Source organism: Dromiciops gliroides, chromosome 4 (assembly GCF_019393635.1).
Source record: "Dromiciops gliroides isolate mDroGli1 chromosome 4, mDroGli1.pri, whole genome shotgun sequence".
NCBI classification, from domain to species: Eukaryota; Metazoa; Chordata; class Mammalia; order Microbiotheria; family Microbiotheriidae; genus Dromiciops; species Dromiciops gliroides.
Genome location: NC_057864.1, coordinates 372,799,175 through 372,814,323, shown reverse-complemented (window position 1 = coordinate 372,814,323; position 15,149 = coordinate 372,799,175). Strand labels below are relative to the sequence as shown.

Sequence of the window (15,149 nt, the reverse complement as noted above, 5' to 3'; positions counted from 1 at the left end):
AACACTTCCCTTCTCAAACATCAAATGCTATGTATAGTTCAAGATAAGAAAAACCATTACTGAGGGTACAAGGGAAGACAAAATATATAAAAAAATTCTCCCCTATTGCCAACAGAATAAAATACTAATTTCTTATCCTGGCATTCAAAGCCCTCTATATTCTGGCTCCTGTCTACATGTTTAGTTTTATATTATGACTGTCCTTCTGCATAAATTAGATCCTATCTCCACCAAGTAAATCACTCATTTCCCAATCTCATCTTGGTCTTTCCTGGAACTGACTTTTCATTCTCCTTCCTGTATGCCTGGAGTATCTTTCCACTCCCCACTCACCTCACCCCACTCACAGCTCTGCCTATTGAAATCTTTCTATTTCAGGTCCCAACTTAGGTTGACGTCACCTCCTTCATGATGCTTCCCTCATCCTTCCAGATATAGGTGAATCACCTCTCCTTTGATTTCTCATGCCACTTTATTCTTTGTCCTCTATACAATATAAATTTCCTCACTGACATTATAGTTATCTGTTTTCAAGCTTCATCCTCCTAGTAGACTAACCACATTGAAAGGCGATAGTGTGTCATCCCAGGTTGGTGGCCAAAAATATGCCTTCCACACAGAAGACACTTCATACTTAATTAAATTGTGGCATTCTATAATGCATGTCAAGTTTCATGAAAATAAATTTTCATAACACATATCATGCCTTTGTTTTTATCCTAAGGCATTAAATCTGTTTGTGTTGAAACTAATGAAAGTGTAAAGCAGTTTAGATAATGAAGAAAGTTGTTAGCATCACATTGTAGCTAATTTTTGCTTGCTACTATGAAAGAATACATTAATTTCCATGCCCCATGTCTAGAAATTGAGTTGCAAGAGGATATGTTTTTACATAAGGAAAGGAGAAAATGTGAAATGTTTTATAACAAAAGATCTCTCTAGGAGTTCTGTGTTTTGAACAGTTGTGAGGGTACCCATCGATCTAGAGGATAAGAGTAGCGCTTGTCAGAAAGCATCAACAAATGACAATTCAAAAAGAACAAGGGCATTATCCAGTGGAAAGAATCTCAATTTCACATTATTTTCAGATTGTGTGAAACACAAACTCTTCCAAGTGGATGGCCATTTGGAAATTTAGAACGACGGTGTAACTTCCAAAATGACTGTGACGACCACAGTAGAGGGTGGAACACACTGATTTTTTTTTTAATTTATTTGAAATAAAATTTGATTGCATTTGAAATTTCATGACTGGAACTTTTCATTTGGGAATCAGCAGGGAATGAACTATTAGGATGGATTTAGAATCAGGAAGACTAAAGTTTAAATCTTGCCTGATACATACTATGTGACCATGACCACAGGCAAGCACCTTAAGGGCAAGAGAACATGCATTTCTTAACTGTCTACTGCATGCCAGGCACTATGTATGTTATCTTATTTGATGCTTCACAACAACCCTGTGAGATAGGTGCTATTATTGCCGTCATTTTATAGTTGAGGAAACTGAGGCAAACAGACTTATCCCAGGGCCTACACAACTAGTAAGTATCTGAGGTTGGGTCTGAACTCAGCTGGATTTCAGGACTTTTTGAGAGCCCCAGACAATTTGCTTTTTTCTTTTCTTTTCTTTTTTCTTTTCTTTTTTTTTTTTTTTTGGCGGGGCAATGAGGGTCAAGTGACTTGCCCAGGGTCACACAGCTAGTAAGTGTCAAGTGTCTGAGGTTGGATTTGAACTCAGGTCCTCCTGAATCCAGGGCCGGTGCTTTATCCACTGCGCCACCTTTTTGCCCCTACTTAGGCAATTTTCCAACATGATAGTTACAGAAGTTATTGATCTGGGGGCAGCTAGGTCCCCTCATTGCCCCACAAAAAAAAAAAAGAAGAAGTTATTGATTGGAATCGAAGGTTTCTTTACCCCAAGTTCCTTATATTCATGAAATCACAGGTTCAAACAAAAACAAAAAACAAACAAAAGTAGATAAACAAAACTTTTCATTTACTTCAAGAGTGACAGTAAAGCTAAAACTTTCCAAAGGAATTTGGTGGTCCACTTCTGCCAAGCTCCAGAGGATTTTCAAGTAATTTTTGTAAATGAACTCCTACTTTTCCTTCTGCCCTCCATTCTCCAGTCTTCAAAGATAAAACCTCACAAGCACCAAAGGGTAAACTGAGAAATACCCAATTAAGAACAAGATATCATCATAGTGCTGGACACATAAAAGTCATTCAATAAATAGTTATTCATTAAATAGCTGTGCACTCTAAGCATAGCAAGAAAAAGGTGAAGTTATTAAAGAATCTACCTTTCCATGACTGATAAACTTTATATTCCAATACAATATATAAAATGAAATGGAAACTGCTTTTAAAATAAAATGATGTTGCATTATTTAGGTTTGAAAAGTCTTTGAAAAATTCTATCCCCATACCCTCCTCTAGAATCATTCACATAAATATTTACATATTTCATATCATCACACATTTTCTGTGAATCTTCACATTGTTAAAACATTATATTGCAAACTCTGAGCTGTAGCAAAGGTGAGGCAATTGGAAATGGTCCCAAAGAACTGAGATGGCGGCAGGGCAGGGATGAAGATCCTTTTGGAAGATTTCCACTGGCTTCCCATTCCTGAATTCTATAATCAGCTCCTGCACTGTTTTCTGAGCTGTTACTTCATATGGTCCTCATCACAGTAATATGTCTCTCTCTGAGTCCAACATTGTCTACCTCCCCAGAGGTGTGGGTTAAGGACACCTGACTATGCATTGAGGGTTCAGGTCAGACTCTGAGGTCTCAATTTTTCTAAGGGGCAAGGGTCCCCCTTTCTAGGCACAGTTTAAACAAATACTTCCCACCTCTTATCTACATCTTCACCACCACAGATGAATTTGCTCTGATTAAAAAATTCACAGTTATGGTTCTGTGCATACTTATAATGAATCAAAATTCACAATATTTTTGAAACACAAAATAGTAATAACCATGCTATAATTAGTTTCTCAGCATGTGTTAAAGCTCACATGCAGAAACCAGCTTATTTGGCAGATATGATCAACCCAAATGCAAGACTTAAAAATAATATAAGTATTTTTATTTAGTTCATAAGTAATGATTTTTTTTAAGTTAAGGAAGATTTTCACCATTTAATTCAATGAATATATTTAATTTTTTAAAAACTCACTGTTAACTAAGTAAAGGTATTTTCAATGGAAAGGTATTTTCAAACTCACTATTTTTAAATATATAAGAGCTTTTCAAAATAAGTTTATCTAAAATTTATTTAGAGACATATACAATGAAAGAGAACATTTTTTCCCCAGAAATTTCTTTAAGGGGGGTAGCTAGGTAGTGGAGTGGATAAAACACTGGCCCTGGATTCAGAAGGACCTGAATTCAAATCCAGCCTCAGACATTTGACACTAGCTGTGTGACCCTGGGCAAGTCACTTAACCCTCATTTCCCTGTCAAAAACAAAAACAAAAACAAACAAACAAAAAGAAACAAAAAAAACCCCTTTAAGGAACTAATGTAATTTTTCATCATTTATACTCCCCTCCCCAATTATCACTTAGATTAGAAAGGGACTTAAGATGTCTACAAGAATAACTCCCTTATTTTAAGGATGAGGAAACTGAGCACAAAGTGGTTAATGTGGCTTGTTCAGAATTATAGTTATTAAGTAACTAAAGTAGAATTGGGACCTAGGCCTTCCTGACTCTAGGTCCAGTGAGTACCCTATCTTCTATGCATTGATACCTCTCACAGCTTCTCAGTCCAACAAATATTGAACAATTCAAAGCAAAATTTTAAAGTAAACTAGGTCACATTGTTAAACCTCTATTAAATAAAATGATACAAAGCATCAATCTAAATTTTAAATCATTTTGTCTTGATTCGTTTTAAAGACTTCTTATACTTTTTGGGGGGACAGGGCAATGAGGGTTAAGTGACTTGCCCAGGGTCACACAGCTAGTAAGTGTCAAGTGTCTGAGGCTGAATTTGAACTCAGGTCCTCCTGAATCCAGGGCCAGTGCTTTATCCACTGTGCCACCTAGCTGCCTCCTACTTCTCATAGTTTGTACAAAAAAAAGTGATCCTAGGAAAATAAAAAGCAACCTAAAAAAACTCAAAGAATTTATCAAAAACTCTTGTCAAAATAAATGAAGCATAAAAGTAAAATATTTTTAAAAATACAGATGTCAGGAATGCCAGTTTTAAAAAACATTTAAAAAATGGATTTTCTGCCCTCTTCCCCCCTCCCCCTGACTCCCTGAAGCTCAGTAATTGACATTTTATTTTTTGGACATGAAAATATGAAAAAGGTGGGAAAATCTGAAATTTTCAGCTTATAAAGGATGTTTATCAAGTATAGGATTGACATTTTGAAAATCATAAATCATAACTACCCTGATGGTTCTCTTACAAAATTAAGCTTTCAAGAGAAACTAGCATAAGGATAACCACAATTCAGAAAGAAATTAAAATCTAATTTCTTCCATGCTAGGGAAAACAAAGTTGCTTTTTCCCTATAAGGATATTTTCTGACTGTCCATGAAAGTCAAAACTTACTTTAGAGCTCTGTATTGCTATGGAATCTTCTTCATGAGGATGCTTTCAACACTTTTCTGAATGACTGAGTTCTTTCATCTCACTGGACACAGCTGGGGTTTGGAATACCAGGAAAGGGAATAGAAGACATTTTCCCCTCCCAGTGGTCAAAAGTGTACAAATCACATTGATATTGCAGTAGCATCACTTTCAGGCATTAGTACACACACACACACACACACACACACATTGATCCTTGAAGGTGGCTCCATTTTCTTTTCTGTAAAACAGGAATAATATTGCTTGTCCTGTTGATATTGGAACAGGGCATGAATTTATAATTATCTTGCAGGTTGTTATAAGGACTGAACAACATCATAGCATTTTTATATGGAGGGCCCTTTGGAGATTATTCAGTCTATGCCCTCAGTTTCCAGGAGTGATTTTCCTGAGGTCACCTAGCTAGTAAAAGGGAGAGCTGTGATTTGAACTTCAACCTCTTAAAGTTCAAGTAGTCTTTCAAGAGCGCTATGCAAATGCCCATAATTTGCTTTTTAAATGTAAAGGGGTATAAAAATATCTCTATTCTCTCCCTTTTCCACTATATCCTTAGCATTGAGGGCTGTATAATCTTAATAATGCATGGGTTTAATCACATCACTTCACTTCCTAAAAAACATTTTTATAGTTTCTCATTATTGATAGAATAAAATCCAAACTCCCTAGCTGGGCAGGGAAGGTCCTTAGGAATCTGGCTTTAATCTACTTTCCTATTCTAATTTTAGTCTCTTCTTTTTCATCCGTTAACCACATATCCTGCACCAAGCCACAGTGAACTAGCTCCCCAGGATGTCTGACCTTTTACTTCTACCTGCTCATGGTCATATAATTCTGGAATATCCTCACCCCAGGACCTCACTGCTTCCTCAAATGTTGACATCCAACCAATCCTTGATGGCCTAGATTCATTGCCATAGAGCTTCCCTGATTCCCTGCAGGTGGGAGGAACCTCCCCCTCTCCTAATTTCATAGCATTGGGGAACTCTATGATACACTTATCATAATATAATTTTTATTTACATTTTGATTTCTTTCCCTGGAAAACGTATGGCAAACTTTTAATTTCTTCGAAGAATTTTGGGAAAATCAGTTTGACTGAGTTTGACATTCTGCTCTTACTAAATGCCACAGACTTTTCAAGTCACTTTAGCAGATCTGCATAATCCCCCAAAGACAAAACAAATGGGGAAATGTGTGACCAAGCAATCTTCTAAAACTAAATTCAAGCTCTTATCCCTATTAGATTGTAAATTTCTTGAGGATAGGGACTATGCCTAACATGTTTTTGCATTTTTTCTCAGGGGCAAGCACAATGTGTTGCACATAAAATGGTTCTTATACTGATGATTGGAAGTATGTATAAATAAATAAAACAGTTTTAGTACTTAATGTGCTTTTCTAACTATCAGCATATATACATCAATTGAATACACACTGTGGATGCATGGGGTATACCCAAAATTGACTAGGAGGAAGATAACAGGCTGTTTCCTTTGGGAAATTTCATAGAGCTTATTATAATAACTCCAACCTTCTTCCTGAAACAAAGGCTCATCTAACATTAGTATTCTTCCACTGATGCTGAAAGTCATAAAGTATTACAGTCTCTGAAGAATTAGAATTATAGGTTTCCCAGGAAGCTATGAGGTGGCACATGATGGGAGTTATAATGTATTTCCAATGAAGAATTGTTCAAGAAGAAGAGTGTAAAAAATAATGGGCAAAGAAATGTAGAAAGATATATATTTTCTCAGAAATGGCCAATGGGTTGATTCATTTTATTTCTGGAATTTATATATCTGTTAAAAAGGAAAGCTTCTACTGGTGGAGGGTGGTGATGGTAGGTTGGTAGGCAGTGATAAATATGCCCCCAAAAGAATATCAATAAGACTGTTTTTATAGCACAGAAGAAAGCAATGAAGTATAGCAGTAAACCCCAAAAGACATAAATACTGTTACTAGTTTATTAAATGTAAGACATATACATATAAACATACACATCCTATATGTGTATGTATATACATATATCTTAACAAACTAATGGATTTTCATTTTCTTATACAAACCTGTCTTTTCTTTGTGCATTGAAATGTTTGCATTTGTTGATCATTGTTGAGTTCACAGTAAAGAAAGGGATTAAAAAAATAAATGTCATGAGAAAGTAATATGACCATAGTTGTATATAGCAAGACTTGACTAGCAAAAGCAAAGGATAGCCAATGAATGGCCTCCAAGCTCCACTGAAAGTCATAAAATGTCAAGAAATGTAGAGAATGGCCTTCTGTCATGGTGGATGGCCCTTTGCAGAGAATTTATGGAAGTCCATGGACAAGACTCACACATGGGAGAAGAAGGCACAGATAGACACAGAAAACAGAGTTAGAGCTAGAGGAGACTTCAGAGTTCATCTAGATCAAACATTTCCCCATTCCATTCAATTTATACATGAAGTAACTGAATCCCAAAGAGGTTTACTGATTAAAGTTACACTCAGTAAGTGGCAGAGTCAGGAGTCCAAAGACAACATGTTCTTGATCCAAAGACAACACACTTCCCACTGCACCACGTTGTGTTTTGATTTGCACCTTTGGAGTAGTATGCATACTGAAGAGATTATAGATATATCAAGGTAAGTATCAAAATACTAATTAAGCATTACATAGATAGCCTAAGGAAGGCTCTGAATGCTCTAGTGCTTACCTTGAATTGTACTTTATTTAATAAGACTATTTTTCACATAACTACCAACTTGACTATTTTGACTGAAGTATTGTTAAATAGTCAATTTAAGCAAAAGAGTCAAATCAACAGCTTATATAGATACAGCCTTTGGAAGAACTCAGATGGGTCCAGGTTAAAAAAAAAAACAAACACTATAGAATTATAGGATATTAGGCCTTGAGAAATCATCCAAACCATGCCCTTAATAAATGGGGAACATGAAACAGACAGTAGTAGGGCCCGCGCTAAAACCATATCTTTTGACCTAATCCAAAACATTTTCCATGCTACTCTCCTATTTATTAGTTCATTTTTCTAAAATTCCATTCATTCCTCACATTCTATCTTTACCTCTACTTCCAAGAAAAGGAAAGTGACTCATAAATGCTCCAAAATTCTGAAGATCAATACTCAGTGTCTTCAAAATACCATGTTCTTACTAGTCCAGCGCAGCTGGACTTTTTAAGTACTTGATGATGTCTTCACTGAGAAATCTGTGTTGAGCTTTGGTTAAGGAACAAAAGAAGTTTTTCCCTTTATATAATAAAAGAGCTTGTTAATAATGAATTTTGTTATTTAAGAAATCTCACCAATTTTATTGACGACAATGCAATGCATGCAATGCATTGACAGGAAAAAAATAGTATCTGGATTGGAAACCATCAAAATACTAAAGATAAAACCAGTTCTCAATCTTCCTTTCCCTATCTTTAAAGTAAAAATCAATAAAGTGGAATTTTAAAGGAGTAACATGAAATTTTCCTTTACTTGTTAATTGATAAGTGATTATTTTCATACTGATATAAAATATGAAATAATTTCATATAGCCTTGGCCCACTTGATGAAAACTTTCAAATATTTGAAGAATTTTATTCTAATTCTTAATAAATAATCATTTATAATAGTGAAAAATTTTGTTTAAAAAATTTAACTGGAAACTGAAAACAAACAAACCCTATGCCCAATTATTCATGCATTCATGGATGGAATAAGTCATCCCAAGGAAGTGGGGATTTCTATGAGCAAAGTTCTGAAGTTACCTAGTGGTCATACTATTTGGTTTGGTAAGTGACACTGAGAAATTCTACTGCTTGGCCTGATGCATTACACTGAGCCAAAGGGGTAAAACATATATAGCTTTTGTTTAGAAGAGACATCTTGATATAATGAAATACACATAAGCCTAGATCCCCAAAAGATCTGTTTTCAAATCCTAAATTTTCCATTTTTAAGCTATGTGAACATGAGCATGATACTTGACCAGTCTGATGATCAATTTACTCAGCTTTGAAATGGGTTACCTCCCTTTATAATACACAGTCACAGTGAAGAAAATGCTTCATAAACTTTAAAGAGCTATATAAATGAGATATTATTAAGATCTACTTCTCAAAGAGTTGTAGTGAAAAAAAAAACGCTATTGTGATTTTAGGTAATATTATTTATGATACATTTTTTGGCCATTGATCCAAGGGCTAAATAGTTGACTTTACTAGATCTGTGTAACACTTTTCACCTAAGGATATAAAAATTATTGAGCAATATTTTAAATAATTTTCCATCATTCTTCATTATTTGGTACAAACAGAGGTTAAGGAATCTTAAAGGACTTTGTTCAAATTCATGTGACAAATTAGGAGAAAAAAATCTTGGTCTCTTAATACTCTATTCACAGTGGTTAAGTACCACAAACCCTATTGTCCTGAATAACTTTGTAGTCAATATAAATATTAACACTCTATCAATGGAAATAGGTTCAGAATACCAATGGCCTTATTTCTATTCTCATTTGTTAGTGGTGGGTTTATTCAAGGGCAGAAGATTTTTCCATAGTGGCATTCATGTGGTTGGGATTCATTTCCAGGGCCATGTTTTCAAGAAGGGATTTGAAGGCAAAATGTTTCATCATTTTATCTGTGATTTTTACTATGTAAAAATAATTATATTGGGTTTTCAAGTAATGGGAATAAGGGCTATGAGAGATGGAAGAATGAATAGAAATATACAATAACAATTAACAAAATAGTATTCTAATAATAAATTACTGAAATTTATCCCAGGAAGCAGTTTTATGAATACCTTTACCATCAGTTCAGGAATCTTGGAGACATGTCTACCTTGCTTTATAGAAGAAGAAACTGAGACCCAGAGAGAAAAAGTGATTTGTCCAAGTTTATAAAGATATTAAGTAACTAAGCCAAGATTTGAAGCAGGTCTTCACCAACTCTAGAACTTGCATACCTTTTATTAAATTATTTTCATATATATTCTAACATCTCCATATTTTAGATAAGAAAATTGAGCCCCAGAGAAATCAAGTGACTTGCTTGTGATGACCTAGCCAGTTAATGGCAGAGAATCAGGACCAGAGACCAGGTACTTCTCCTAAGACTAGATCCAATATTCTTTTAACTGAACCATGATGCCGTATTATTTAAGTACATAAAAGCTTTATGTGTCATCTTACCATGAATACAAATGGCCTTGGGGACTTGGGCTTTTTTCAACCCTCTCTGAATCTTGAATACCTGATTTACACAATTCTTAGAGAGTTATAAGTCTGTTGAGATGATTGCAACATAATGAAACAATTCACTAATTATTGAATTTACCTACTATATTTGAAATAGTCTAGATGAAAACCTTAGCTTTCTTTAATAGAACCTTTCTATACAAAATATTCAAACTGTAGCACTTTAAAAGATATTAACATCTTGAATTAATAATGGCTGTAAAATGAACCTATTCCTAAGCAGGAAAATTATATCTATATATTTTATTCACATACTAATTTAATACACATAAACATACACATGTATATATAAAACTATAGTTGTATAACTAGTTTTATGTGTATGTATCTGTTATATGTATAGATGTATATATATAAACATAACTTTATGTATATATATTTTATATGTATATATGTATACACACATATATAGTTTATTCTCTGTAGTTCAAAGTTAGACTGTGAGCTCCTGGAGTGCAGGGACTGTCTTGCTTTTCTTTTTATTCTCAGAATTTAGCATAGTGCCTGGTGAATAATACATGATTAATAAATGTTTATTGACTCACTTACTGACAAGGTTGTATTGCTTTCAGCTCATTCTCATTTAAGTGACATCTTTGTAGATTGATTGTAGGAATTTAAAAAAAAATTACAAAGTAAGGAATTAGCTTCTTGACGTATTAATGAGAAAATTAAATTAATTAGCTGAATGGGCCTCCTATTTTCTGTCATAACTATGTGGCTGCAGTGAATTAAAATGTGACAAATTTGAAGAAAAAAAGCTAGGCAAGCAGCATGAAAGAATAAAATTCAGACACTTTTAATTAGTTACAGTGTGTACAATGAACACACTAATTGGCTATTAATATATAGTACAGTTGTCATTAAAAAAGAAATTACACTAATGATAATAGTTAAATCTATGTGATAAAGGAAAGGAAGTGGGGTTAAATTCAGATAAGTACCTAAACTGGACAATGGAATTTCACTCTTCCCTTTTTTTCCTCTCCTCTCTCACACCAAAGTTTGAGGCATTTTCCTAAGTGATCTTCAAATTCCAGGTTACCTCTCAAAGAGATTTCTCTTCCTGCCTATAAAATGGATGTCATAAAAGGAGTAGATAGAGCAGAAGTGAAAGCCAAGGCTAATGATCTAAAGGCTAACTCCCATGCCCTCCTATAATGTTGCTAAAGTAACAGAAAGATGGATCATGATAGGAACATCTAGAAAAGAAAAATATTGGGGAGTTAACAAATTCACCACCATTTTCATTTTTTCCTCTTTAGTCATATATCTCCATGGAAAATATAATTATATCTATGTATATTGGTAGAGAATCTGCTGGAATATGTGAGAAGTTGTTGATATTAATAAAATGATGAGATTCTTTGGATGTGAATTTCTATTCTCTGATACATCCCAAAGATCAGAGGTATGTTGCCTCACCTACTTATTATTAGCAGCTGCATTTTTATCATTCTGAATATCACACTAATACTTAATTTTGTTAATGTCTTACATATAACTATGGTTTAAACAAAGTCTTGAGTGGACTACGTCCCTGTCTAATTTCCTTCCAACTCTATGTCCCATGATTCTCTGACAAGTAGTTTTTTGCTTTGACTTGAACCTGGCTCACACCTAATTCAGATTTTGGCAGATTAATTAGCAGTCAGGGAGGCTTTGCTAAATGAAAAGTTCCCACTGAAAGCAAACTTGGTCAATTTACTTTCACCATTTTCAGTGGCAGATTTGCTTTTGAATGAAATGACAGGACTTGGTATGTATATAGTATATATGGGAAGTTATTTAGGTATGCAATGATAGAGGTGATTCCAGGCTGGTCTTACCACTAAAATTAAAAAAAAAAATAAATTGAGCTATTTTAAAATGCCTCATGAAGCAAATATATTTCATTATTTTCAATCCATAAATCATCACCAGTAGCATTGAACTGATTAAAGAAATGGTCACTGAGCACTCCTATAGCATTGTGTCGGGGCACTGTGGAGATAGTAAAAAAGATCCATTTTGTATAATTATCCCCTCATCACACTTGGGCAAAGTTTAATGTCGATGCTTTTCTCAGCTTGATTTTTTTCTTTCGTCTCTCACTACCAGGAACATGAATTTGTTTGTGTGTGTATGTGTGTGTGTGTGTGTGTGTGTGTGTGTGTGTGTGTGTATGTACATGGTTAAGGTGTCTCTACTAATTCACCACTGATTTTTGCCTCCCATGCATTAACTGAGTGAGTATACTCTGAAATCAGACAGTTCACAGTTTCCCAAAAGTAAAAAGAAATACCCCGATAAAGGAGCTTACAGGTTAGGAAGCAGCAGCTGATAAGACCTAACTCTGGGCTGCCACTTGACCCAAAAAGATGCTGCGATTTATCAGAGAAGATGCCAGGGAAGACTTATTACTAACAGGCTTCTTTGTTTCACCAGACAGGAGGGAAAGATAGAGCAGAGGAAATGGAGGAGCTGTAGTTATGCATTTGCAATACACAAAGTCCTTGTTTTCCCACTAGGCACTGCAGAACAGCAATTGTCCATTCACAGCACATCCTCTGCATTTCAGAGCTAATATTTTTGCAGTCCTTAACTTAGTACATTGGAGTCTAGTGCACTTAATTTTTTTAACCCTTTGCAACTCACTGAGTGAGTTGTACCCTGCCTGGTATTGCTGCTTACATGACCTTATTTTAAAGGCTTCTGTTCTATGAAGTTCAGAATGGAAACCAAATAAATAAAACAAGTGCTATTTTGCAAGCACAGTAACATTCAAATAGTTTTGCCTTATTTATTGTTGTATAGCTGAGTGGTGGGGGGGGGGGAGAGGATCACTCCCTAAAGATAACCATCATTTAACTGATACATATTTACCATGCGCTAATTGAATTTCACTAGAAGGATTTAATATTAGGATAGGATTTTATTTTTAAAGCAAAGTCCCTAGCAACAGTGTCTCCCTTAGCACGTATTAATAATGTGCCCCTGAAACCAATGATTTTAGTTCTGAGTTAACAATCATCCTATATTCCTGCAGTACTTACTGTATTTATTATATGTGTATGTATGCACTCTCCGTCCTATACAGAGATGTTTACTGTAACACTGCCAGACCACATGATGGATTGGATCTATATGTCATTAAAAAGCCATCCGGCTCAATCATTTCAATCCCTAAGTCAATTTCTTACTCTGTCTCCAACTATCACAGGAAAAAACTATTTGCAAATTTGTGGTATGAGAAAGGAAGCTGCTTTTTCTATTTCTTTTAAAAAACTAAACCATTTGTCATGTATGCAAAAAGGTTGGATCTTGCCTTTTGACTTGTCTATTCAAAGCACATTGAAAATGCAACAAGGTGATGAAGTGAAATCTGATATAAGGTTAATTATTCTGACACACTTTTTGAAGGTTGATTTGTTCTGTTTTAGAGCCCCCATCCCCTTCTTTCCATTCCAATTTACTTTCAGCTTATGGCTGCAATGGAAACCCCGAATCAATGAGGGGGGGGACACCTCTTGCTTTCCCATTTCCTACTGTTATGAGTCCCCCTCCGCTCCAGCCCCCACCCTCCACCAAAGCAAACAACTAAACTCCGGGGTTTTTGTGTTGTTGCCTTTGAAAGAGAGGGCTGATGGTGTCAGGAGCATCTATCTTCCAGGAGGGAAGTCACCCGTTTTCCTCTAAGCGGGAGTCTAGGGCTGCAGCCAGCTTCTCCCTTGACCCCCCTCTGTCACTTGGTCAAGAATCTCCCTGAAATGGTTAATTCAGGGTCAAATGAAAATGTTCCAGTCAGTTTGCATTGGGGTGGGGGGGGTGGGGAGAAGGAAATTCAAAAGCTTGTTGCTGTAGTAACAATCACAAGCAGAAAATGTGTGTGTAGTCACTTAAAATAAAAATGCCCCCACCCCCCACCCCTTCCAGCCCCAGTTCTGTGACTCTTTCAAAAAGAAACAAACACGCATCAAGAATGCCGCCTGCAGTGGCTGTACATACCTCAACCATTAAACAAGACATTTAACCATAGTGGCAGTTCTGTGACCTTTGAATGCCGTGAAATCTCTGAGCGGTGCTGCTTGTTCATGAAGACTTGTGCTGCAGGATCCAGCAACTTCATCCAGGATTAGGGATATAATTAAGGTTTAAAAAAAAAAGGCAGAAGAAGGAAAAAGAGAAAAGAAACCAACAAGCCAACCAAAAGCCCGCGCGCACACGCACGCGATGGGAAGGAGGAGGGGAGGGGGCGAGGAGGAGCAGGGAGCGGGGTTTCTCCCTCTCTCCTCTCTCTCTCACTCTCTCACACACACTCCTCTCTCTCTCTCTCTCTCTCTCTCTCTCTCTCTCTCTCTCCTCTCTCTCTCTCTCTCTCTCTCTCTCTCTCTCTCTCTCTCTCTCTCTCTCTCTCTCTCTCTCTCTCTCTCTCTCTCTCTCTCTCTCTCTCTCTCTCTCTCTCTCTCTCTCTCTCTCTCTCTCTCTCTCTCTCGTCTACTTTTCTCCCAGGCGAGTGAGTGCTGGGCTGGGAGGGTGAGCCTTGGTGCAGTCTGGCTGCTGCTATTGCTGCTGCTGCTGCTGCTGCTGCTGCTGCCACCGGGCTGACCCGCTGCAGGGCTGCTGCCTGGCCCGCTTTGGTTCCCGAGCAGAAGGCCCGGCTAATCTGGGAGTTGCTGCTGTCAGTTGCCACAGGCAAGGAAAATCAGAGACCCAATCCGCTTCGGCACTGGTAGCTTTTACTGGAGTGGAGCCTTTACTGTTTATGTTTCCTCATTTCAGGAGTGACGTCAAAGGGTTTAGTTTTTCCTCGGCATGTGCTATTAATTTTAAAGTACTGTACTATGGGAAGAATTTGGGACACTGATTAGTCAGGATCCCCCACACACCAACGAGCCCTGAAAGCCTTTGACAAGTTCAGGTTTAAACCATATATGCAGACACAGAAACAGAAAAAAGGAAAAAGAGATAGGCAAATTGATAGGCAGAAAAAGAAATATAGATACACACATATATGTATATAAGTAGCTATAAATATAGATATTCTCTCTTTTTTTTAGATATTCTCATATACATGCATACACAGAGACAGAAAAAGGCAGACAGACAGGGATAGGCAAATACACACACATACATATATACATATACATATATAGAGACAAAGAGACTGAGAGAGACACAGAGAGACAGAGACAGAGATACACACAAATAGAGAGACAGAAAAGGCAGACACAGGGAGAAGCAAATAGACAGAAACAGAATTAGAGATACACATAGATAAATAGATATAGTGTTTATAT

The 15,149-nt window shown here is 36.2% G+C and overlaps 1 protein-coding gene across 1 annotated transcript in view; it reads right to left on the bottom strand.

Moving 5' to 3' along the window:
- PDE7B (phosphodiesterase 7B) overlaps positions 1-14,178 on the bottom strand; it is a 455,595-nt gene extending 441,417 nt beyond the window's left edge. The window contains exon 1 of the mRNA XM_043962873.1: positions 13,858-14,178. Within this exon, the coding sequence (XP_043818808.1) occupies positions 13,858-13,878 (21 nt within the window). The 5' untranslated portion in view covers positions 13,879-14,178. The remainder of the gene's footprint in view (positions 1-13,857) is intronic.
- Between the last annotated feature and the right edge of the window lie 971 nt (positions 14,179-15,149).